Below are 26529 nucleotides of genomic sequence, written 5' to 3' on the forward strand. Positions count from 1 at the left end.
ACATGCAGACACTGGAACATTTCCAGTCATCAGCTGCAAAGAGCTCTCAGATGAGCAGCGGAAAGATCCTGTTATCAGCAAAATGTTAGAGTTAAAGGAGAATAACAGAGATCTAACTGATGAGGTTCGTAGAACATTGGACAAGTCCACAAGGAAATTGTCACGAGAATGGAGTAGGCTGCAGGTGGAAAATGGCTTACTCTATAGGAAGACTCCCAGCCGAAAGCAGTTAGTCCTGCCTGCCATCTACAAACAAACTGTCCTCTCACACCTCCATGACAACATGGGACATGTTGGTGTGGAAAGAGTCCTTAGCCTAGTAAGAGATCGCTTTTATTGGCCCTTTATGAAGAGAGAGGTTGAGGAATATATCACCAGACGATGTCGTTGCATTAAGCAAAAAAAGCCAGCCTTACCTGACAGGGCACCTATGGGGAGCCTTACATCGAGCTCGCCCCTAGAGCTCGTATGCATTGACTTTCTGCACCTTGAGACCAGCCGGGGTGGGTACGAATACATACTGGTTGTAGCCGACCACTTCACCAGATTCACACAAGCATACCCCACTAAAAACAAGGCTGGAAAGACAGCTGCGGAGCGAATCTTCGGTGACTTCATCCTACGGTTTGGCTATCCAGCTAAGCTTCACCATGATCAGGGCCGGGAGTTTGAGAATGAGTTGTTTAGGACTCTCAGGCAACTGGCCGGTGTAAACCATTCTAGGACTTCCCCATACCACCCACAGGGCAACCCTGCAGAGAGGTTCAATCGGACTCTGCTACAAATGCTCAGGACGTTGGGCGAGAAAGAGAGAGAGAACTGGAAAGATCACCTGTCTCACGTTGTGCACGCATACAACTGCACCAAACATGAGTCCACTGGGTTTTCTCCATATTACCTCCTTTATGGTCGCCATCCACGTCTCCCCGTCGATCTCCTCTTTGGGTTGGTAGCTGCACACTCCAAGTGGATATGCAAAACGATGGAAGGAGAAAATGATCGAAGCGTACAAGATAGCCAGCACGAACAGCCAACATTCGAGTGCCAAAGGCACTATTATGACAAACGGAACAGGGGTGTAACCCTACAACCAGGTGACAGGGTTCTTGTTCGCAACGTTGCAGAAAGGGGAGGTCCATGCAAACTGAAACCCTATTGGGAGAAAACTATCTACATTGTCAGAGAGCAGGTTGGTGACAACCCAGTTTATAAGGTCAGCCCTGAAAACAGAGGTCACCATACTCGCACCCTCCACAGAAATTTGTTGCTTCAAGTTAATGATCTACCAGCAGACATTACAGATGATCGCATGCCTGATAGACCGCCAAGGGCAAAAGGAAAGTCAAATCAGCCACGTGAAACGGTCGACCAAATAGAGGCTGGTGATGTAAGTGGATCTGAAACAGATGAGGAGGCACCTTGTTACTGGCTGCGGGTACCCAGAGAATCATTAAGGACCAATCGGGACATTCCTAATCAGGTCCCAGTGAGCGGGTCATTGGTTAGTCCTGAGACACCTGGTGACATGCAGGGTGGCGATGTTCCTATGGGATCAGAGTTTGACCGAGTGAGTGTAGGAGAGATGGAGCAGGAGAGAGAGAATGACATTTCGCCCCCTGTGGAGGAACCAGAGTTTGGCGAAGAGCAGCTGGCGCCCCAGACCAATGACTCCAGTGAAAACACTCAAGGGTCTCAACCTGAACCTCAGCCCGTACTAAGGAGATCTACAAGGCAGAGGAGACCTGGCCAGATACTGACCTATTCTTCCCTTGGCCAGCCAACGTATCAGCCACGTCTTGCTGTTAGTTCTGTGGGTGTACAGCCAGTGTTCTATATGCACCAGTGTCCACAATCGTACTGGCATTCAGTCCAACCCATCCATATTATGCCTGGTGTACACTCCGCTGTCACTTACCCGATCTGCTGCTGAGTTTAAGACGGGCATAGGACCTTGGGTACATATAGTGTTGGGTATTCAGAAAATGTAGAAAATCATTGCACACCCATATGTATTTGTAATTTGTGAGTATATTGAGTGAAGAGTTAAAGTTTGATTCAGAGTTAATGGAAGTTTACACTGTTAATTGCAAGTGTCGGGAGCCACTTTTGGTTTGTAGGGGAGTGTGTGGCACACCCAAAATGCATGGCCACTTTTGTGTTAATCATTTAATTTAATTTATTTAATTTGTTTATCAGTTATTTTCTGTGGCTATTAATATCCAAAATGACTTTGACAACATGACCAACCTAACCAGTGCATTATTTTGTCACATAAACTGTATAGAAGGTACAAAGAAATGGAGCAACACCCCAGGCGGAACTATTATTCCAAGACAGGTGCAACCCGGTTGCTTTAGGGGGATGGACTTCCGCCCACGAGTCAGATGCAATCTGAGAGGCAAACCGAGTGCACTGTCTTCATTGATCCTGAACTTTACCTGTGTTTGCAGGGATTTCTTCTTTGTTATTGTGGCACCATTCCTGGGGCCCGTAACAATTGTATTATTAAGCTCTGCACTTTATAAGGTAAAAACAGGATTTGGAGAATACAGGACCACATTATTATCTGAATACTGGAGTTAGCAGCACAGGTGTTTTGAATGAGCTGGTTCATGGGCCATACTTATTTTAATTCTAATATCTCACAAATAATCGAGTTTGCTGTTTGGCAAAGGATTTCCAGGAGGTTTGTGCATCAATTTTGGGAGGGTTTTTTTTTTTTTTGTATTTCATTATTTTGCTTCTTGCTAATTAAGTTACTTAGCACTGGATGATAATTTAGAACTCTGACCTAACCACAAATTAGGAATCTGTGCATAGCCATAATTTACCTATCACTGTACAAACAAAAATGTTGTCCTTTTTCATGTGTTTAAAAATGTTTTATAGACAGATATTTTTTAAATACAAGCTTTTGTAGGTTAAGAAAGAAATAGATAAATGTTGAAGATGGATAGAGAGAGACAGAGATAAGAAGTGGGTTTTCTGCGATGGACCTCCTGCTGCAGCCACATCAGTCAATGATCATTTTTGTGACTATGCAACTGGACCCAGACTACTAGCTGCAAACCACAAGAATGACACAGACAGATGTGTTCAAAATTAAACCAGGGGCCCGCTGACCTCCATCGCACAGGGTGGGAGGAGAGGAGGGAGTGAGGCGGATGGCTGAAAGACTGAGATGGGGGAATCTATAGTGTTTATTTATCAGGTAACGTCTTTAAGTTACCTTATTGTTAGTTTGCATGACTTTGTTCCTTCTGGGTCAGAGGGAGGATAGCTGGGTGCTTCTTTTGAAGGAAGATTTTGTCATCTTTTCTTATTTTCTAGACTCCTCCAAAGCATGCACATCAAGTATTACTTGATATGCATGCTTGATTTGCTGCTTGTGTGAGCTCTTGCTGTTTTACATTATATAGAAGTCATCATCATGGATAAGCTGGTGAAGTCAATTGGCAAGCTAGCCAACTAGCACTTTGACCAACATGACATCAGCTAGCGGTTAGTGGATTACTGTTATGAAGCCTTGAGTTCTTGGTGTTTTGAAATCAAATAATAACCATAATTTAGAAATTGACTTCATGTATCGTCATGGACAAATTGCTTCTTACAAAACATGGCACCTAGGTGACAAACCACACATGATAGCTAGTGGAGCCCTTGTTATAAGTTAATCAAGTACGTGCTAATGTTCTCAGTGGTTCTACAGCAGCACTGCTTTTGGCCCTTATGTGGACTTTGTTTTTGAGTCTATGTAGTGAAGGTAGCCTATAGTTAGTTCACATTCGTTAAGCTATTATCAGCTAGTGTCGGTCAGGAACACATCCTTTGGACTGTTGGAGTACTTCACATAGAAATCAATCGACAAGCTGTTAGAGGCAATGTGAGACTCAAGGAAACTCAAATTTTAAAGTTTATTTTAATCTCTTCAGACACTGGCAATAAAAAGCAATTTAAAGTATGTAATTATGTTATGTAAAGCACTTTTAATTTACAGTTGAATGAAAAGAAAGCTTTCACAGGACTCTGCAGTCCTGTTAAAATCTAAGTACACCCCATGATTCAGTAGTTAGTAGAACCACCTTCAGCAGCAATACCTTCAAGTAATTATTTTCTGTATGACTTTATCAGGATTCTCATTGTTGTGGAGGAATTCTGGCCCACTCGTCTTTACAACATTGCTTTGGTTTATTGAGGTTCCTGCACAGCTCTCTTATGGTCCCATCAGAGCATTGCAGTCAGGTTGAGATCTGGACCATTGCATCACCTTAATTCTTTTTCAGCCATTCTGTTATAGATTTGCTGCTGAGTTGGTATCATTGTCCTGCTGCATGACCCAGTTTGGGCCAAGCTTTATCTGTCAGAGCTGACTCTAGAATACTTTGGTATAGACAGAAATTCATTGTCGACTCAATGACTGTAAGCTGCTCAGCTCCTGTGGCTGCAAAACAAGTCCAAATCATCTCCCCTCCTCCACTGTGTGGTATTTGTGCAGATGTGCTGGTTTTGGTTATTGCCAAGCATCTCTACTTTGGTCTCGTCTGTCCAAGGGACATTGTTTCAGAAGTGTTGTGCTTTGTTCAGATTCCCCTTTGCAAACCTAAACTGCGCTGCCATGTTCTTTTCAAATAAAAGAGGCTTTCTCTAGGCAATCTTTCCAAACAAGCTATACTTGTTTAGTCATTTTCTAATTGTAGTGTCATGAACTTTAACATGCTAATTGAGGCCTGTAGAGCCTAAGGTGTAGTTCTTGGGTTTTTTGCAGTTTCTCTGAGCATTGCACAGCATTGACCTTGGGGTGAATTTACTGGGACGTCCACACCTGGGAACACTGTTGCATTGTGTTAACACACAACTAAATGCTACAGATAAACTGCCAAAATTTCTGATTTTATAGAGGTGCTTACACTCACTAATGATCAGTTAATCATGGGCATCTGATTAGTGACACCTCACTGCTACTTATGTTGTTAATTCCAATGGAAGCAGTCAGGGTGTACTAGTTTCTCACAGAACTATACAGTGTCCTTTCAAAGCTTTCTTCTTCACAAGACCATAAATAAGAAAGTCAATCCACCTCCCATTCAAACCTTGTTTGAATGGGATTTAACTCTCTCAGTTTGGCATTTAACTGCAGTACCTGCGGAAGTCCAGCAGGGGGCGTGTGGAGGTAGGGATGCCCTGAGCTGGCCAGCTGAGGAAGTGAAACTGAGTGAGCGTCCGGGTCTCTTGCGTCTGCACGTTCTTTAGGTAGAAACTTCGAACCAGGAAGTCGTTACACCAGATGTGCTCCGACACCAGGTTCACCTGGACGAACACAGAATAAGAATAAAATCACCCCTGCTGCTGCTGCACACGCACACAGACTCACACCCTCTCACGCACTCATCACCTCATAGATATGGTAGAGGGACGAGCCTTCATCAGGCCAGTAGCGGTCACACTGTTTCTCTCCATCCTCCACCAGAGCTGTCATCATCACGATCACAGTGCATCCATTCTCCCACACCATCTAACACAAAGTACACAGGTGCTGATTAACATACACATTTAAAACTGATCTGATACAAATTATTCACATATGTCTGCACACTGTTCTGATCAGCAGCTAAACTGACCTGCCAGAAGTCAGAGATGGTGTGAGACAGAGGGCCCTGGGTGGCAATGTAGGCCGGCATACGGGGATCGTGCTCGATCTGTAGAAGAGGACAGAAATGAACGGGGGGTCAAGAGTGTGGACAGACACATCTACTGGATGGACTGCATTTTCCTGGGAGACTTATTTTGTTGTTTTTGCTTCATTGACCAGGACCAGACCATTGGGAGAGTCTTTGATCTACAAATGATATTTGGACAATTCCATAATAGTCTGCAAGACCAAAGCTGGCCAGAAGGCCTTAATTTTTCTCTAACAGGACAACATTTTGATTTGCTTAGGTGAAAGTGGAGGGTCAGACTTACTATAGTGCTGGCATTGATGTAGTCTGACCGCGAAGGGTTGATCTCTGCCTTCAGCTTCACCCTTGCGTGGTCATCTAAAGGACAACAGTCACAGAAATAAGTATTCAAAACGTATTTATCTTAAATTTGTGTGTGACTTCAGAGGTCAGACAGGTTGCAATAGCCAGAATAAACTGGTAAAATTCAGATTTGTCAACATTTTATTGAAGTTTTGTGCATGTTCTAACTGTTTCACTTTGAGTAGTCAATTTTTTGAACTGCATTTTCCTTTCGATGGGCAATTATACTAAAAATTCCCTGTAAAAAGTTACCCTGCTCCCTCATATTCTCCATTCATAAGTTCCTCAAAATACTTCTTTCATCTTTTCAATGTGTTCTATGCATTCGTTAGCACATTTCTCTTTCTTTCTTAATTACCCTAATCTGCTCCACATCCTTGAAACTCTTCTTCTTTTTACTTTGTGTTTGCTACAGCTCTGTATACCTAGTCTCCAAGTATGCCTGTCTAATTTTTATAGATTTTCCTGACTTTCTCTTTGCTATCCTGTTCCCTTGAAGTTTTAGTTTAAGTAAATAAGTAAACAATCTAAGCTAAAAAAAAAAAAAAAAAAAAGTAAAACCATTACTAATTCAAGCCTAGAATGAGAAACCAGAAATCAACACAGATGCATCTTGATGCATTCTCAATCATCCAGGAAAGTAAATCTCCAAAAAGTTGATTCTGTTCATCTGGACGTAGCATTTTGTGGGAGAAACGTTTCGTCACTCATCAAAGTGACTGCAGGTGTCCCCAATCTTATAAACAGTACATTTGCATAATGACTGAAACCAGCCCACTGAAGGAACAATGGGCTGGGAGGTCAGTTCCTTAATCTTAATTATGCAAATTCTCATGACCATTGACCAACAATCACTGACCAAAACACCGGGTCTCTGTGGCTTTTAAACCCCAAAACACGCTGCGCCAAAAACTGTTCCACCCCAAGGATCGGGTCCCCTAACACAGAGTAACATAGTGTACGCTGTTAAGTGCCAGGAGGATTGCCAGGATTTATACATCGGGGAAACCAAACAACCTCTGGCGAAACGGATGGCACAACACAGAAGAGCTACCTCGTCAGGCCAGGACTCTGCAGTCTATTCACACCTACAGGCCAGTGGACACTCTTTCAAGGTTGAGGAAGTACACATCTTGGACAGGGAGGAACGCTGGTTTGAGCGCGGAGTCAAGGAGGTCATTTATGTGAAAAGGGAAAGACCATCTCTGAATCGAGGAGGGGGCCTAAGGGTACATCTTTCGCCATCTTACAATGCTGTGATTGCGGCCATTCCGCAACTCTCTGTGAATGGTACTCATGGCCATTGATCAATGGTCTTTGATTAGTGGGTTTTGGTCAGTGGTTGTTGATCAATGGTCATGAGAATTTGCATAATTAAGATTAAGGAACTGACCTCCCAGCCCATTGTTCCTTCAGTGGGCTGGTTTCAGTCATTATGCAAATGTACTGTTTATACGATTGGGGAAACCTGCAGTCAGCTGAGACTGAAGAAGTCACTTTGATGAGTGACGAAACGTTTCTCCCACAAAACACTACGTCCAGATGAACAGAATCAACTTTTTGGAGAACACAGATACACTTAAAATCTTGATATAATTCAATATTAAGCAGCCTCAAACTCTCAGGGTGTTTCAGACAGCTTTTTTGCCCCGTGTTTTAACAGAGCAACTTTTACAGGATACTTAATGCTGATGGGAGTGAAGTTGCTGAGGAACTCACAGGGCACCGAGTCAGGACAGCGATTCTTCTTCACGTTGGTGTCGCTCTGAGCCATGGAGACAGCGCTGGGTTCGGCCTGGTAGGAACACAGAGCCTCCCACTCCTTCAGCAGCCTGTCCTTGTTCCTTAAGTGGTCCTCCATGTAAGCCTTTAGGAGTATAGGACATTCAGTCCTATCTTTCCATTATATGAAGAACCATGTATGTGTTGTCTAGACCTTTTAACAAACTGACCCAAAGTTTAGGATTTTAAAAATAATAAAGCAAATTAAAACTAAATTTATCCCAGTTTTAGAGTAAGCATCTAACACTTTAGATGTGCCCAAACTCATGTGCAGTTTAACTCTGGGAAAAATCTTACCAATGCCAGTATGTACACTGTATATAAAAGCCTTAAACCTGCATTCTTTCTAATGGCCAGCAGGGTGCGCTTGAAGAAGTCTGACTGTATAGAAATCTATTTGAAAATCAGCCTACTTCTCACGTTATTAATGACCTCAGTCAACACTTGTCTAATGTGTTTATGGGCTCAACTGTTATTTTAAGTTTTCTTTAATATAACAATGTTAATTTTGTAAATCAATTTCCATTTTAGAGTAAAATAGAGAATAACGTAGAGTATCCTTCATCCTGTAGCTACCTGGTGATCCTACAACTGAGACAAATGGCGTCAAAAAAATGAAGAGCCAGCAAAATATTTACACACAAGTCCTGTCGTTATGAGTATTTGGCGACTGTTTATAAATGTTTTTAACATCAAAATGAGCAGTGAGGCAAAGATACTCTTTAAGTAAATTTGACTTTATCTAATTTTTCAATTTTTCATAAATCTTCTTGTGAACCTTTTGACTGATCCCTTTCTAAGGTTTTACCTATTAAATTTGGCTTCCTCACTTCCTCACAGCACTTACGTGTCATCGAGTACTAACCAGTATCATGTGACCAGTAGAGATGTCCATGTTGGCCTGAGCTGGCTCCTCACACCAGGAGGGCGTGCTGCTATGGGAGCTGGGGCTTGGCTGGGCGCCGTCGCTGAACTGGGATGAAACGCTGCTCACCCTCGAGTCTGTACCTCCGCCTCCCACTGCACCTCCCGCAACACTTCCTCCACCTCCTCCTCCACTTCCTCCACTTGCTCCTCCACTTGCTCCTCCCACAGCACCTAGGGCGGCAGCTTCAAGGCGTCCAAAGGCACCTTTGGAGGCCATATGCTGGCGACACAGGTCCTGGTGAGCCAGTTATGCATGCACTGTTACACTGCACTCCTCTCACTGTGTTGTGCCTCTTAAGTGTTTATATAGATTTGTATTTGTATAAAGCATCTGAATGGACTATTTTGTCACTAAAAAAGGTGATTGGAGGCAGCTGAGAGAGTTGGGGAAAGCCTCATTTTACATTAAAGCAAGTTACATTAAAGTCAGTTCATACATTGGGAATAAAAAGCAGAACCTGGACATTCGCTTCTCACATATACAGGGAGTGCAGAATTATTAGGCAAATGAGTATTTTGTCCACATCATCCTCTTCATGCATGTTGTCTTACTCCAAGCTGTATAGGCTCGAAAGCCTACTACCAATTAAGCATATTAGGTGATGTGCATCTCTGTAATGAGAAGGGGTGTGGTCTAATGACATCAACACCCTATATCAGGTGTGCATAATTATTAGGCAACGTCCTTTCCTTTGGCAAAATGGGTCAAAAGAAGGACTTGACAGGCTCAGAAAAGTCAAAAATAGTGAGATATCTTGCAGAGGGATGCAGCAGTCTCAAAATTGCAAAGCTTCTGAAGCGTGATCATCGAACAATCAAGCGTTTCATTCAAAATAGTCAACAGGGTCGCAAGAAGCCTGTGGAAAAACCAAGGCGCAAAATAACTGCCCATGAACTGAGAAAAGTCAAGCGTGCAGCTGCCAAGATGCCACTTGCCACCAGTTTGGCCATATTTCAGAGCTGCAACATCACTGGAGTGCCCAAAAGCACAAGGTGTGCAATACTCAGTGACATGGACAAGGTAAGAAAGGCTGAAAGACGACCACCACTGAACAAGACACACAAGCTGAAACGTCAAGACTGGGCCAAGAAATATCTCAAGACTGGTTTTTCTAAGGTTTTATGGACTGATGAAATGAGAGTGAGTCTTGATGGGCCAGATGGATGGGCCCGTGGCTGGATTGGTAAAGGGCAGAGAGCTCCAGTCCGACTCAGACGCCAGCAAGGTGGAGGTGGAGTACTGGTTTGGGCTGGTCATCAAAGATGAGCTTGTGGGGCGTTTTCGGGTTGAGGATGGAGTCAAGCTCAGCTCCCAGTCCTACTGCCAGTTTCTGGAAGACACCTTCTTCAAGCAGTGGTACAGGAAGAAGTCTGCATCCTTCAAGAAAAACATGATTTTCATGCAGGACAATGCTCCATCACACGCGTCCAAGTACTCCACAGCGTGGCTGGCAAGAAAGGGTATAAAAGAAGAAAAACTAATGACATGGCCTCCTTGTTCACCTGATCTGAACCCCATTGAGAACCTGTGGTCCATCATCAAATGTGAGATTTACAAGGAGGGAAAACAGTACACCTCTCTGAACAGTGTCTGGGAGGCTGTGGTTGCTGCTGCACGCAATGTTGATGGTGAACAGATCAAAACACTGACAGAACCCATGGATGGCAGGCTTTTGAGTGTCCTTGCAAAGAAAGGTGGCTATATTGGTCGCTGATTTGTTTTTTTGTTTTGTTTTTGAATGTCAGAAATGTATATTTGTGAATGTGGAGATGTTATATTGGTTTCACTGGTAAAAATAAATAATTGAAATGGGTATATATTTGTTTTTTGTTAAGTTGCCTAATAATTATGCACAGTAATAGTCACCTGCACACACAGATATCCCCCTAAAATAGCTAAAACTAAAATCGAACTAAAAACTACTTCCAAAAACATTCAGCTTTGATATTAATGAGTTTTTTGGGTTCATTGAGAACATGGTTGTTGTTCAATAATAAAATTATTCCTCAAAAATACAACTTGCCTAATAATTCTGCTCTCCCTGTACATCATATTTCCATTTTATTGACTTTAGCGGACTGTTAGAATTTTTATTGCCTATACTGGTTATAACCTTTTGTTATTGCCTATTATTCTTTCCATCTTGGCCATTTATCCAAATATTTCAACGTCCATCTGCTAGCACTATTACTTTCAACTATCAGTTAATTAAAATTTCAACCACATGGTGCCAATGCAGTAACATTCATTGAAATTTCATTTCTGTACACCTGCTGTATCCTGAGGTACGCCCTCACCTGGTACTCCTGGTGGCTGAAGCTGCCTCCTTCTGGTCCCAGACCCAGCTTCTTTGCCGCCAGTCGGTGTGCATGGTGGCGCAGGCAGGTGATGGTCATGGCCGCCACCAGGATGCCGCCGATGCAGGCCATGGCCACCAGCATTGCAAACACCCAGCGGGAGCGGGGCTGGACTCTGGTCGCCAAGGGCAAAGACTTCCCATTATTCTTCTGTAACAAGTGGGCAGAAAAAAGCCTAAATTCAGCTTCCTTTTTGTTAGCCTCTGACCACTCGTATCAGCAACAGTGAATACCTACAGAACTGATTTTAAGATGAACGTAGATAAATGTGTAAATGCACTCACCTCTCCAACACCGCTCTGCAGCACCTTCAAGCCCGTCTCAGACTCCAGGAAGTTCTTCTCTGCAACTGATTCAACCAGCCAATCAATAATAAACCAAAGTTTAAAGATGCTCCCTCATCAGCTGGCTTTATAAACCTCTGTTAGTGTAAATGATGGAGAAACCAGATGATAATATGTTTCGGATAATAGCAGGAAAAAGTACTTTACACCTGTGATGTTTGTGACACAAAACCGCCTTTGCATCTTTCCTACTTTTTAAGCTTCCTTTCGTCCAGTTTTGTTCTCTTCTTAGTTTCTTTACATTTAAAACCTTTTCATATGTTTTCTTGCATTCTTTCCTCTGTCAGTCCTTCTTTGTTTCACTGTCCTGAACACACTATACAGTTCCTACCTTCCTATTTTTTCTTCCTTTGCTATTTTTTCTTTTTCAATTAGTTTATTCTTCTTTACCATCCTTCCTTTCTCTTTTAATCATTTTTCTTTCTACCTTATTTTTCTTACATTTCTTCCTTCAATTCTTTATTTTTCTTCAAGCCTGTCTTAATTCTTTCCTTTGTCTTTGATTCCTTCCTTTGTTCTTTTGTTCCCTTTCCTGTCTGATCTTCTTTTCTTTTACCTTTCTTCTTTTTTCTTTCTTTCCTTCCTTCCTTTCCTTTGTCCTTCATTCTTAAATTTTCTTCCTTTATTTCTTCCTTCCTCCTTCCTTCCTCACTTCCATTCTTCTCTGTTTTCTTCCTCAGTTCCCTTCCTTATCATCCATCATTACTTAGTTCCTCAATTCATCCTTTCTTCATTCCTTCATCCTTCCTTTTCATATTCCTCATCACTTCCTTCCTTCAGTTTCTTTTCTTTTCCTTCACTTCTGCTTTTATTTTTTCCTTCGTTTGTCTTTCCTTACTCACTTTTTTTTGTTCCTTCACCTTTTCTATCCTTCTTTCTTCCTTCCTACCATCCATCTTTCCTACCTCCCTCCTTCCTTAGTTTCTTTCTTCCTTCCTTCCTTTTATCCTACCTTACTTAGTTCCTCAGTTTCATCCCTTATTCCTTCTGTCCTTCCGTTGTCTTCTTCCTTTTGTTCTTTTTCCCTTCCTCCTTGCTTCCAACATTTCTTCTTTCTTATCTTTTCTTCCTTCCCTTCCTTCTTTCTTCTTTCCTGCCATCCATCTTTCCTACCTCCCTCCCTTCCTCAGTTTCTTCCTTCCTTTCATCCTACCTTACTTAGTCCCTTAATTTCATCCCTTATTCCTTCTGTCCTTCCATTTTGTTCCCCCCTTCCTTCTTTCCTGGTCTTCTCCTCTGTGACTGCTTTGATTGAACACACAGCACTGAAATAACTGAAGCGTTGCAGCGGGCAGCGCTAAAAAGTGAACAGGTGGCGTACCAGCTTTGTCGGCCACATCTGCGGCTGTCAGGTTCTTGGCATTGGGTCTGATCCTGAAGGTGATTGCAGGTCCGACCACACTGCAGAGAGGCAGAGAATGCCCAGCAGGTGAGTTTTACACTGAATTAAAACACCAGCTGAACATAAGTTACCTAATCTAATAGTTTGTGCAACAGGAGAACAAAGAGCACTTTTACTTTTTACAGACACTTTGCAGAAATCTCCTCAGGTCAGTTCTTCTCTAAACGAGTCTCATTTTCTTCTAAGAAGCGAAAATCTGCAACAGCGTCCTCAATATTTTCATGTTTAATTTAATTTAAGTAAAAATGAATGTTTACTCATTCTAGAGCAGCAACCTGCTCTAATATTTACTTTATCCAGATACATGGAAACGATTTTAATATAATAACGACTCTTTGAGATGTTTCTTTGGGATGAACTCAGTATTTTACTTTCAATTTCATTAAAATTACTTACAGTTCTCCTGTATCTGAGGTACAGCGGCGTATTTTTGTGCATATTAATTTTTTTATTGCATTTATTACTTCTTCAATTGAATGGGTTTTTTTTCTGTTGTTCATTGAAATGTCCTGAATAAACTGTAACTGCTACTATTTTATTAAATCTTGTGAAGACATGGAGTTTATGCCGATGTTAATAAAGAAATCCGCTTGGATAAGAAGGAGATTTCTGCAGGCCGGAACTTTCTGCAGGGTCAGGAAGAAGGAGGAGCAGGAGGAGAAGCAGGTCAAAGAATCACTTCCACGAGCAGAAAGTCAGTGCAGCTTGCCGTCCAGCTTCACCAGGTCTGGGGAACCTCATGAACCAAAGAGCGAGGATCCAGAGGCTGAAGCCAGAAAGGACGTCTCCTTTTCTTTTAGATTTTTCGTTCTTATTTTTTGTGCGGGTTGAGGAGCAGTGACGTCCTCGCTCCTACCTGATTCTGATGAAGGAGTTGGTGGAGAGGCCGATCCTCTCCGACAGCAGCTCCAGCAGTCGCACCCCGTCGTTCAGACTGAGGGGGCTGACAAAACACACACATTTAAACACACACATGAACAGACACTCTCTCACACATACACACAGCAGCGTTCAAAGATTTAAAGAAGACCTTTGACCTCTGAATCTGAGTCCATCTGACAGTCACTTTATCAGCTTCTGCTTCTGATTTCCTGATCTGAGCTCAGGGTCGGCGCTTTTACTTTCTTCCTCTTCGTTTGCTCCCTCCTTCCTTCCTGTCTTTAGGTGTCTTTCCTTCTTTTAATTTCAATATCTCAGTTTCTTTCCTTTCTTCATTCTTTTTAATTTTCTTACCTCCTTCCTTTTTATTTCTTCACTTATTTTATTAAGCCTTCCTTACTTCTTTCTAGTCTTCTTCCCTATAGTTTTTTTCCTTGTTGTTTATTCAACACAGTTTTCTCTGTTAATCCTTTTGGTTTAATTTCTCTTGACATACATTCCCCCCTTTCCTCGTTTTCCTTTTTCCATTTTTAATACCTCTGTTTCTTTCTTTTCTTCCATTTTCCTTCTGTCAGTTCTTTTACATCCTTCCATTTTCACACTGCTCTGTGTTTACTTATTTCCTTCCTTGATTTTTTCATTTCCTTTATTTCCCTCCTTGTATGTTCAAGTGTTTCCTTCCTGCCTTTTCTTCTTTTAGTCATCAGTTTCTTCTTTGCTTCTTTCTCACAGCACAGAGCAGTTTAATCACTTAAGGACAAGGTCACAGATAATAGCCTTCAACACAACTTTGCTATATATTAGATTATGGTTTTTGTGAACTGTCTGCTACATTTCACAGGAGCAAATAATAACCTTCTTTGGTCACATTACAAGAAATTTTAGACTAATGGATGGACAGCCCTGTTATCTGTCCAGGATGTATCCTGCCTCTGGCCCTAACGACTAGGACTGGCTGAAGCACCACTGCAAGCCTGAAATGGATAAGCAGACAGATGGGTGGAAAGACAGACTGATGGATTGCAAGACTGGTGGTGAATGGATGAAAGGCAGATGGATGGACAGATATCTTTTATTCATTTCCTTCTTTGCTTTCTTCGGTCATTTTCCTTTCTTTCCTTTTTTCCTTCATTCTTGTTTATTTTCTTCCTTTTCTAAATTTCATCACTCCAGTTTCTTCATTTCGCTCCTTCTTTCATTCCTTTCCACTTCTTCTTTTCATTTCTTTTCTGTTCTACTGTTTCTTTCTTTCTTTATTTGTTCAGTTATCTTTCATTATTTCTTTCCAGTCTTCTTTCCTTTAGTTCCTTCCTTTTATTTCAACACCCGTGTCTCTATCCTTTTCTTCCATTTTTCAGTGTTTGTCCTTCAGCATTAGTTGTGCTGCTGCGTCCACATTAGTGAGCAGCATGTGGACTCCTTTCACCACAAACATGAAAGCAACACATAACGAGATGTCTGTCCACTCACACCTTCAGGCGTCCTGATTGGCCAGACACTCAGGAAGCATACCTCTGATTGGTGACGATGTAGCCAAATTCGTCCACCTGACCTACTGGATCCTTCTTCCCCAGTTTGTCCTGATTGACTGTTGTGGTGGGTGTTGCCTCTTTCTGGACTCCCTCTGGTGTCGGAGGCTTGGCGTTGGAGGGTGGAGCCTCCTGGGCAGACATTTTATAGGCCATTGAGCCCTCTGAGACCTGATAGAAGAAGATAAATGAACACATTTGATTGGAAATAGATAATGAAGGAGTATTTTTGCTTATTTACTTGTTGATTTATGAGATTTATAAACAAATTAATTTAGCTTGAAATTATTGCCTTAGATTAATTTTTCTCTAAATGCAGGCAACGTTTTGAGCCCCTGAACAAGAAGAGATTAGCTCTGATGTGACAACCAGAGACTGTGAAGCACTGACAGGCAAAATGTACACGACTGTGTTTTTGCTGTATTCTGATATGTTTTTGTTTTTTTTAATAAACAGATAAACCATCACATCGTTTATGGTGGGAAGCAACGTATTTACCTTCTTTCCTGTAGCAGCATTGTTCCCGTATTTATCTGAAGAATAAACAAAAAGAAAACATGCTGAAGAGACTTTTTTTTCAACCCTTTAAATGCAAATGGTGGACAGGTTTGTTTATCTGATTGGATCTTTACTTTATTGGAGGTACAAATTTCGAATGTGTCCTTCAAAGATCAGCATATCTGTTGATGTTGTTGCCTGTCTGCAGCTTTAAAGAAGGCAGTGAAGTTTGTGATGTTAGTGAAGTGAAAAGATCGACCTTTGGATTCCTTTTGGGCGTAGGAGCTCTCCAGCTGCAACTGCTTCAGAGCGGCGGGCAGATCTTCTTTCTGTTCGGGGGACAAGTCCTTCATGTCGAGACCGTAGTGATCGAGCAGCAGAGCCAGTCTCTGCAGTGAACGCTCTACGAATACAGCACAGAGCACTTTAACCACTGAAGGACACATCTACAGATAACAGCCTTCAACACAGCTTTACTACTGTGGATTTTTTTAATTAGGTGAACTATCAGTTTTTTCCTCTGCTACATTTCACAAGAGCAAAGTTTTGCCTTTCTTTGGTTACATTATAATAAATGTAAGTTAGATAATGGATAGCCCCGAGACAGCCACGTGATCTGTGCAGGATGTATCCTGCCTCTCGCCCAATAACGACTGAGACAGGCTCTGAACTGAATAAAGAGTTGGAGGGATGGAACAGGAGTATGGATAGCCCAATGGATGGATGAAAAATGAAAAAAATTGTAAAAATTTACAAACATTTCCCTGAAAAAGGGAAAAAAAAGAGTAAAAAGTGAGCAGAAAGACACACACACACACACACACACACACACACACACACACACACACAATATTTAAAAAAGAAATACACAAAAAATAAACACGATGGACAAAAGAAATAATGACTTGTCTTCTTTTCTCGTCTCGCTCACCATCCAGTTCTGACAGGGCATCGTACTCATCCTGTGCCTTCTTCTCTGCTGGGTCCTGCTGTGCAACCTGGGAAACGTAGTCCTCACCATAGTCCAGAGGGAAGTCCAGCTCCGGGAAAAAGGAGGAAGAAGATGAGGAGGACAGTGAGGATGGGAGGCCAGCTGCTGCTGCTACTGCTCCTCTGTGGCGGGGAAGAGACTGAACAGGTGAGGAAGAGGAAGAAGAAGAGGAGGAAGGAGAAGTGAGGTAAAAGGACACTAGATCCTGGAGGAGCTGCCGGTCTCGGTCCAGAGGACTTCCTCGAGATCTGGAGCGATAGGAGGAGGGATGGAGCGGGAGGGCCGGGTTATCATCCAGAGAGTTGAGGGAGCGCTCCTCCTCCTCCTGGTAGCCGTACTGCTGCTGCAACAACACACACACACACAACAGACATGTGCTGCTTTGGCCACTAGGGGGCAGAGAAACACAAAAGTAGAATAACAATGTATTGCTTTCAGAGATGTTCTGGTTTAAACGTGTCCGGCACATTGGGGATTTCTCCCTGCATAATAAAATATTGCCGCAGGGTTTCAGTAAACTATTTTGAAGTGTTTGTCTGAACATTCCTCCCACCTTGTGGTAGGTGTATGGGTCCAGCAGGGGTGTCTGCATGTGGACAGAAGACCGGGAGGGGTTGAGGACCATGTAGTCCACATACTGCTGCATCATCTTGGGGTCAGCTTGATCTTCAGGACCCTGATCCCTCTGTGGACTGGGGCCCAGCAACCTGGAGGACCTAAGAAATAAAACAGCTCAGTCTTGTCTAAGATGCTACCCTCCCATTTTTAATGATAGTAAAGCTCTTCTTACAGTTTGGGTGACTTCTCATTAAGTTTAGAGTGGGTTTCAACGGTGGGAACTTGGCTCAGCTCTCGGCTGATGATTGCCTGGGTCATGTCGTCCTTCCAGTTAAGACCTGTGCAGCCACATGTAGAAATATCACCAAGAGTGACAGCACAAAGAAAAAAAACAACTGCAATGAGGGAGCAAGAATTGCTAAAAGAACAAAATGAAACCATTAAAGAACAAAAAGTGATGACACAAAATGTCCAAAAGGTGACTAGAAGATGCAGAATTACTAAAAAGAACCAAAGGATAATCACAGCATAATACAAAATGAAGGCAAAAGGCAAAAATGATGACAAAAAAGATCAAACATCCACTTGCAGATGCCAAATTAATACAGATAGAGAAAAAATGTGTAAAAATGACATAAAATGACTACAACATGACCACAAAAGATACTAAACCACCAGAAAAACAATCTGTAAATATAAAGAGAGACAAGATGAGGAAGGGCAAAATTAGCACAAAGCACCAAAAAAAGCCCCAAATAACTTTAAAAATGGCAAAGCTACATGAAATGGACAAAAAAGGACTACAAAAAGAAAAAAAAGACCACTTAATGACAAAAAGTGATGACTTTAAGACAAAAATAACCAGAACCGATGGCCACAGAAAGCAAAATACAAGAAATAAATCCCAATTAACAGAGGATTTTTTTAGACCAATGGTAATACTGATATGTGGTGATTGTTAAAAACAATCCAATATATCGACAGATATTTTCCTTCTTTCAAACACATAAACAGAGTTCCCTAACATTTGTTATGCATAGTTATTTATTTACTTATTTATGCGAGACTCTGTGATGTTAACTGGGTATTTGCAGCTATGGTGAACAAAATGAGCATTTATTGGCTGTTACAAATGTAGACGTGGATATTTGCAAATACCCAAAATATAGCTCAATTATAACAAATAAAAAAAACTAATACTGAGCCAAAAAATTGTTACACATGCAATAATCACGAAGACATAAAAGAGGAAACCATATTCCCCCCTCTGTTTTAGTGCACATGAGCTGAATTAAAAGTGTGCCGCTGTATTCAGAGACTCACCCTGAACCATCAGGTCTTTGAGGACTTCCTGCAGTTTGTGCAGGACGGGTACAGACACCTGATACTGGACGGGTTCCTGATGAGGAGCCTGGCACTGTCCAAACAAACCATCTGCACAGAAAGAGATTCTACTGTTGCCAAACATGACAGCAACCACAAAACTCCACATATCAACACACCATAAAAAATGTTTGTGCATTTTTAAAGCAGGAGCCATAAGGTGGTTTGTTTGTCTGTCAGCAAAGATCTACTAAACTGAACTTACTGAAGAGGCAGGGCAATGGAAGAACCCATGAAAAATGAAACCAGCAGTTCTTCAATGTCCGCGTCAGCATGGCTCCAAAAGCCAGTCAATCCCCATAGACTCAATAAATTAATTCAATTCAGCTTTATTTATATACCACCAAATCAGAACAACAGTCTCCTCTATGTTCTTTGGCTTGTAAGGCAAAGACCCTACAATGACACAGATGTAAACCCAGCAATCAGTTGCCCCCTATGAGCAAGCACTTGGTGACAATGGGAAGGGAAAACTCCATTATAAAGGAACAGCCAAAAGTAGCTTTACAGCATGGATTACTGTGAGAGCCAATGTTGGCTGTTTTGCCCAAATATGTTCACTTCTAGCCCTAAAAACCCCTACCATGGTGACTAATATAAAGGTGAAATTTTGTGGGCTCCTTCCCGTCACATAGTCCAGTTTGGTACCCATGGACCAGAGGACTGACCTGCTGACCATTAAAAAGAATGTAGGTTTAAGGTACTTCAGCATTGCTTGTCCGTTCACACCCAGAAGCTACATCGGGTTAAACATTCTTTCAATGCTTCAGCATTTTGCAATTTTCTCACTTCAGATTTCTTAGCTTGTGTTTTTCTCAGCTGGGTTTGTTTTGAGCCCTCAGGGCCACCGTACTTTGCAGTTTAAATGCTGTTTTCTTTCCTTGTAGAAGAAGAATGAGAAGAACAAAAACAAGCAACTGCTCTGAGTTTACCAGGACAGCAGCAGCAGTATGAGCGCTCATCAATAATTTACACTACACATGCTGTATGTAATGCATGTAAACACGAACACAGCACATGCACACACACGTGTACACACAAACACACACTTGGCTTCATACACACACACTCACTGTGGTGGTGGTTTTGTGTGTGAGTGTGGGCTGTGGTGAGTCATCACCTCTGTCTCCATCTCACACACACACACAAGGGAGACACACGGTCGTCAGGCAAGTGATGTCACTGTTGTCATAGAGACGGCTCTCAGCCAATCGACCTGCGATTGGCTGGGAGCCGTCTGACGGAGGGAGACCTCGTTTACTCTTTTCCTCTTGCATTACTCTGTTTATCTTCATCTCTTTCTCCATCTTGACGTCGCTTCCCTCACTTCCTGTAAATCTTATTGCCCAACTGACGCAGCTCATAGAAAAATAATTTTTACACTCATCCTTCAGCACAACACTCACAAACATCCATCAGCTGCTCAAATTGAACGGTGACATCTGCAGAGGTGCAGGCAGTTACATGGGTGAAGTTTTTTCTTTTTTAAGATTACAGATGTTACAAGATAAGAAGTGTAACACAAGTTACAAATACTTAAAGCTACAAAAGATGTCTTTGTCTTACACAGTCCTGAATCACATTTAGTAAACTCAAAATGCACAACTACAGATGTTTAAGTGCAGTGAAATGTTCTCTCCCATTGAAGCTTTTAAACAAACATGATCAAAGCTTTAAAGCAGTCTGTCTATTTTTAGAGTCTTGAAACACTTTTCTTTGATTTCATCACTACAGAGACTGAAAACATATTGCAGATGTTTAAGGACACAAATCTGCATTCAAGCTTTTCCGTCCATCCTTTTTCTACCACTTATCCAGGTTGTGGGGGCAGCAGCCTAATCAGAACAGAGGCTTTCCAAGTCCAGCCAGGAGATGCAATTATTGATCTCTGGCTTTCATCCTGTCTCCCCTTCCTCACCCCCAACCAGTTGCAGTACGGTTGGAGCAGATGACCGTCCCTCCCTGAGCCTGGTTCTCCTTATATGTTTCTTCCTGTTAAAATGGAGTTTTCCTTCCAACTGTCGCCAAGTGCTTGCGCAAAGGGGGGAATTTGATTGTCTGGGTTATTGTAGGGTGTTTACATCACTATATAAAGTGACTTGAAATGACTGTTGTTGTGATTTGGTGCCATATAAATAAAATTGAAATGGATTGAATTAATCCAGCCTGTCCTTGGGCCTGCTCTAGGTCTCGTCCTTTACCAGCACAAGTCCCTACTGTCATCTCCACACTCTTTCCTTTCCTTCTCTCTCGCTACCTCCTAACGTGCACAGTTTCCACCAGCACAGCACTGAAAGCGGTCATTATTAATCCATGTCCTGACTGATGACCCGGTATGGAAATCTCATTCTTGACAATCTGCATGTTTGATTTGACTTTGATTTGATGTCGGTCGCCCTTCATGAAACAGCCACCCTCATTTATGCAGCCACTTAACCAGAACTAGTTAGGATTATACTGGCTTGGAGTTGCTGTGAAAACTCAGACAGCAAATGAATAAAGCTTCTATTGTTTTTTGGCGAGACTGCAGCTTGTTTTATTTACACACAGCAGAAGTTGCACACAGTGTGTCTTTTTCCATCCATCCACTCTCGCTTATGCAATCCAGGACAAGTGTCTGAAAGGCAGCGGCCACTCCGGACAGATCGCCAGTTCAGAATCACCAGTTAACCTAACAAACCTTTCTTTTCAGGTACACACGAAGAACCCAGGCAGACTGACATTGGATTCAAACCCAGGACCGGGACTTTGTTAAGGACAATTAAACAACCCAGGGTGCGCTAATGCTAATGCACTGACAACATTCAACCCTATTTTTAGTCTTTCAGTCTGCATCACTTTATTACTTTACTGCGAAATATTTTCATCTGACCTCATAAGAAAAACTCAAAATGACCTTTTCATGAATGAAATCTAGAGAACGTGTGTGTGTGTGTGTGTGTGTGTGTGTGTGTGTGTGTGTGTGTTATTCAAGCATTTTAGCCCAGATTAGAAATGATTAAAGCTTTTAAAGATGTCTTTTTGTACACTCTAAATACTGCACGTCTATGGACACAGAAATGATCATTTTTATGCATAAGAAAATATTGTGAGCACAGTTTGGGTGAAGATTCGTTTTGAGGCATGGATATGTGATGGAAAGCACACAAAATGGGCAGTGTGCAAAATTCAGTCTGGCCATTTCTGCACAGATTACAGATGCCTTCTGCAATCCTTTTACCTCAGAATGGAGCTAAACCTGTTTTATTCAAACCCTCCAGATGGTGAACACAAACTGTAGGTGTTTAATAAAGACACACCAAATGGGTTATTTTGTTCATTTTTAACTATTTTATGCATCTTCACAAGAAAAAGCACCAAAATGAAACCACTGGGGTGAGTCACTTTTGATGTATTCAGAAATAATTTTGTGCATCTTCATGAAGTCTGGAAATGTGTGTTTACAGATGCTTAAGCATATAAAATGGGCTGTTTTTAAAATGCAGTCTGGGTGTTTTCCTCTTATACATGATGACACAGGCTGAAATAATTACATCTTCAAAAAAAGGACCTTCAAAGTGGGTGTTTTTTTTTGAAGACTCCTACATTTTTGATGAATCTTAATGTTGTAAGACTACAAATGGTCAGACACACAAAATGAGAGGATTTTTGAATGAAGTTTGGTAGCAAATTGATTCGTAATCATTATTCCAAACTGCAAATGTTGAAGGACATAAAAAATGAAAATCATTAAGCAGTCTAGAATAACTTTAAACATGTTTAAATCCATCAGATTTGTTCTTTTTTCCCCCCAAAGGTCTTGAAATTATTTCAATTACGTGAATATTCAGTTCAGATGTGCCAGGCTGAGAAAACGAGCTGCGTGTTCTCACAAAGCCTCGTTCTTGGATTCATCAAATGTTTGGCACGGCATGTTCCACCTCAAGGTAAAAACAAGGAACAAAACATCCTCAGGGAGGAAGGGGTAACATGCCATCAATAATGCAGGCGCCCCTTTCAGGTGCACGCCCGTGTGCCTGCTCTCGTAATGACAACCTCAAAACGTTTGAAAAGGCATGGAGGAAACCGGAAACCCAGCGAGCGATTATAAGCAGAGCCGTCAAAGGCGTGACATCTGATGGGCTCCAGGCTGCGTGATGGACAGGGGACGTGCCAGAGCTTCCTGAAGCGTGCCGCGGTAACGGGAGCCTGCTGGGATCACTCACTTTCACTCAATTTACTATTCCCATTAAGCTGCATTCAGGTTATCGTAAATATGAGCTCCCTACTGAGGAGGAAGTTTGAGCTCTAATTTAACTCGTGGAAAAAACTGGATGTTTAAAGGGTCAGGTAACCCAAGCAGAAGAATTAAAAAGAATTATGAAAATAAATAAATAAATATAGACTGGCCACTGCCACGATGGTTTGTCCTGGTAAACATGCCTTTTATCTGAGTTTCATTACAAAAATTAATGATGTACTTTAGGGAATATTCTGATTGTTTATTAACAATTTAATACTCTAAGTATTCTTTTTATTCTTTTTATTAGTAGCAGTATTTATAGTATCCAAAATGTTCCTTTAATAGGATTGTATCTGATGACTTAAAGTTGGACTTTCAATACCGTGTAGGCGACCATGGATCACTGATTATGTTCATGGATGCATGTAAACTCCCGTCCCCAAGAAATAGCAGATCTGTGATCGTAGCTTTGAAATGCCACCAGTTTACATCAGCGACCCAGAATGCAATGCAAAATAACAGCAGCCTTCGCGGGTCAAGTTATGTATTAAGAATTTAAAAACTTTGAAACGATGAAAACATTAAGACCTACAAGCTGAAACAGTCTAGCTTCATTTTTAACTAAAACAAGACTGGGTTTGTAGTTTTAAATTTGTAGTGTCTGAGTTTAAAGTAAAGGAACTTATTTAGTATTCACAGTATTCATGTTGAAAGTGGAAGTACAATAATACTCTACATTAAGATAAAGTGAAAGTGCTGAAAGTGAAAACACAGCACCGTAAATAGAAATATGAATCTCAAACTGCAGAACAGCAGCTTTGACCTGAAATCAATCTTTTACGTATAAGAGAACGAGTTTGTTACTTCTTCATAATGTTGCACAGTTTTGATTTATGGGATAACAACTGGAAATACAGTGACCTGATATAAGTAAAAGATTTCATCACCTGTTGGTTTCTCAAAGAGTCAAAGTTAGTGTTCTGGCCACCAGAGAGCATGGAGTGCTAAGTTATCAGTGAAGGCTAATTAACTTGGTTAGTGAGCTGGATTCATAGACTATATTGATACAATGCTTGGACACAGATAACAGCTAATTGGTGCGACATGTTCATCCATTATCTTATCTGAAGGTGAGCAGGTGTTCCACGCTCCCCAGGAACTCTTGCCACTTCCACACAAGACAGTATGTATATATAATGTCTCCAGTAGGTTCTTCTGGATCTATCAGTGGCCGTGCCTCAGCATTGCTCTAAATACAGATCAATAAAATTCTACCATTTCACTCACCAAAACAGCAGCACAGAGATTTTGGACCGTCTGTATCAACAAGCAGACAGCGAGAAGCTACAGCCGCCTGTGTCAACACTCACCTGTCAATCAAAGAGCCCGCGACTTTAAGCCTTAATAAAATTCAAAGTGGAGGATTATAAGTAATCTTTTAAAAAATCACCCAGTGCAATGTTGCTATGAAGAAAGAATGTATCCAAACCTGTTTCCTGTAAAGTTGGACAATTTAACATGGGGGTCTATGGGGGTTGACTCACTTTAGGTGGTGGCCTCAAGTGGCTGTTAGAGGACCTGCAGTTTTTTGGTACTTCTGCATTTTCCAGCCCAGCTTGAAGATGATGAGATATTGCAGTGAAATTTTGCCCCAACTCCACATCGTCCAGACTTTTGTGATAAACCCTTTTGAACCAAAGAGCTGCAAAACCTATGAAACTCCATTTATATGAATATAAAGCACCTTGAGGCAACTGCTGTTGTGATTTGGCGCTATATAAATAAAAAGAATTGAACAGAACAGTAACTGATCTAACGGGTGTAAGGTGTTGTATGAACTTGGATTAAAGAGCTGATACTCACCATCATTGCACAGCTGATCTCTGGGACACAGCTTCTTCTCAAACAAGCAACCTGCAGACACAAATTTAGAAGATGCATAAGAATTCAAAGACAACCAGCCTATAAAACTGACTATTTCTGTCAGTTCTTCACGTTTTCCTAACCTTTGATGGCTGTTTCAAGACTTTAAGAACCCTTAAATAGGGTTATCAGTTCCAGTTTGTCACACTACAAGCAAAAAGACAAACATGAACTCATTTGCGTTTCTGTAAAACTCTTTTTTTTTCTTTTTAATTGCAGGACTCAAACAGAGCCAGAAATGAGGCAGGGAAACCCCCTGGGACAGAGAGCTACATTGTGTTGGACATCAATATTGTGTTGCTAAGAGTCCGGATGGATCTGTGTGCATGTGTGTACGTTACAGTTGACCTTTTCCCGGGCTTAATCTGTTGCGAGGCAGTAAACAGCTGCAGACGTGAAGCTACTCGCTCTGCTCTGTTTATTTATGTGTTTGAGTTGGATATTCATTAAGGATTTATATAATCCTCTATACAGTACCCATTTATAACTTGAGAAAATGCACATTGTCATGCAGCGTACTGCCTGCGTGCCCACCAACTTAGCTTCCACCGTCTGAGCTGTCAGGACAAATAAAAATTCAGACTTTAATAGCTTTCTCAGCTCTCGAGTGACAAAATGAAGCTTCCAATGTCAGAAACGGCATTCAAAATCCCACAGACGTTTGCAGCAGCTCTGATAAACACAAAGCCTTAGAACAGGGTATGGCACGTGGGTCGGTTCAGATAAGAATAGCAGAGTTATTTTCCATCAGCCCAAAAAGTTTGTGACCTAATTGTCATTAGAGGTCGGGTAGATTAGCGGCAAAGCTTCTGCAATTGCTTCTTTCATATAGGCTTTTTGTTTTTTTGTTCAGTGCTCACAAATTAAACATTTAACCTTCATTTTTAACTCATATTTTGTCAGCATCAGTAGACTGCATTGAGTTGTAAATACAAATGGCTTAAGCCACAGCCTTAAAGCTACATTCTTCCTAATGTCCAGCAGGGGGCGACTCATGTGGTGTGATTAAAGAAAAAGCCTGTAAGAAAATGGGCAAACTTCTCCCTTGATCTATGGCTTCATCAAACATTTTACTGCTGAGATAAAAGTCTCAGTTGCAAGTTTTGAGGTTAATTTTTTACAGTGCTATGTTTATATTGTAAACTGTGATTAATATAAAAAAATAGCAAATAAGTTTTGAAACCAATAAGAAATTTTTGCGAGTTATGATGTGTGCAGATCTCAGCCTCCTTAGACATGCATGCAGTAGGAGGCCCAGTCACACCGGCTACTGCTGCTTTAATGCATCGTTCCAATAAATGGCAAACAACCAAAGCTGCACATACAAATGCACATCTGCAAGCCACTTTGTGAGCCCACGCCATATATATTTCTACAGATAACAGCATCAAATAACATCAATCTTTTCTGGTGTTGTTGAACTACTTATTTTCTTTTTTTGTGTTTCAAGCTTCTGGTGTTTCCTGGTGGGAGTGTTTTTGCATCTAGCAGAGAAGACGACTGCCCACTGTGGTATTTCTGTTTTTGCTACGACTTGAGGCCAATGCCGGAGGAAACAAAAAAAAATACCATCTATAAGGAGGATGTCAGTATCACACAGCAGGAAAGCGACAATGAAACTGTGCAAAAGGACCCTTTAGGTAAATGTCAGTGTTATTTTGCTATTTTCTTAAATCCCAAGGCTTTTCTTCTGCTTCACCTTTAATCTATACA

The 26529-nt window shown here is 41.5% G+C and overlaps 1 protein-coding gene across 3 annotated transcripts in view; it reads right to left on the bottom strand.

The window, feature by feature from the left end:
* The window catches only part of ptprnb (protein tyrosine phosphatase receptor type Nb), a 56971-nt gene that overhangs the window by 8554 nt on the left and 21888 nt on the right, over positions 1–26529 (bottom strand). The window contains exons 2-19 of one of the 3 annotated variants that reach the window (XM_024799206.2): positions 24757–24807; positions 18612–18722; positions 17521–17626; positions 17284–17446; positions 16671–17070; positions 15999–16142; positions 15740–15774; positions 15225–15412; positions 13690–13776; positions 12753–12832; positions 11372–11436; positions 11028–11237; positions 8668–8964; positions 7740–7887; positions 5962–6035; positions 5619–5696; positions 5393–5512; positions 5141–5307 (exon numbers count right to left, since the gene is read on the bottom strand). In XM_024799206.2, coding sequence (XP_024654974.2) covers positions 5141–5307; positions 5393–5512; positions 5619–5696; positions 5962–6035; positions 7740–7887; positions 8668–8964; positions 11028–11237; positions 11372–11436; positions 12753–12832; positions 13690–13776; positions 15225–15412; positions 15740–15774; positions 15999–16142; positions 16671–17070; positions 17284–17446; positions 17521–17626; positions 18612–18722; positions 24757–24807 — 2524 coding nt within the window. Of the gene's footprint in view, positions 1–5140; positions 5308–5392; positions 5513–5618; positions 5697–5961; positions 6036–7739; positions 7888–8667; positions 8965–11027; positions 11238–11371; positions 11437–12752; positions 12833–13689; positions 13777–15224; positions 15413–15739; positions 15775–15998; positions 16143–16670; positions 17074–17283; positions 17447–17520; positions 17627–18611; positions 18723–24756; positions 24808–26529 lie in introns of all 3 variants that reach the window. The other 2 variants (XM_024799205.2, XM_004563287.5) reach the window with 2 other exon arrangements.

This window comes from Maylandia zebra, linkage group LG23 (genome assembly GCF_041146795.1).
Source record: "Maylandia zebra isolate NMK-2024a linkage group LG23, Mzebra_GT3a, whole genome shotgun sequence".
In the NCBI taxonomy this organism is placed as follows: Eukaryota; Metazoa; Chordata; class Actinopteri; order Cichliformes; family Cichlidae; genus Maylandia; species Maylandia zebra.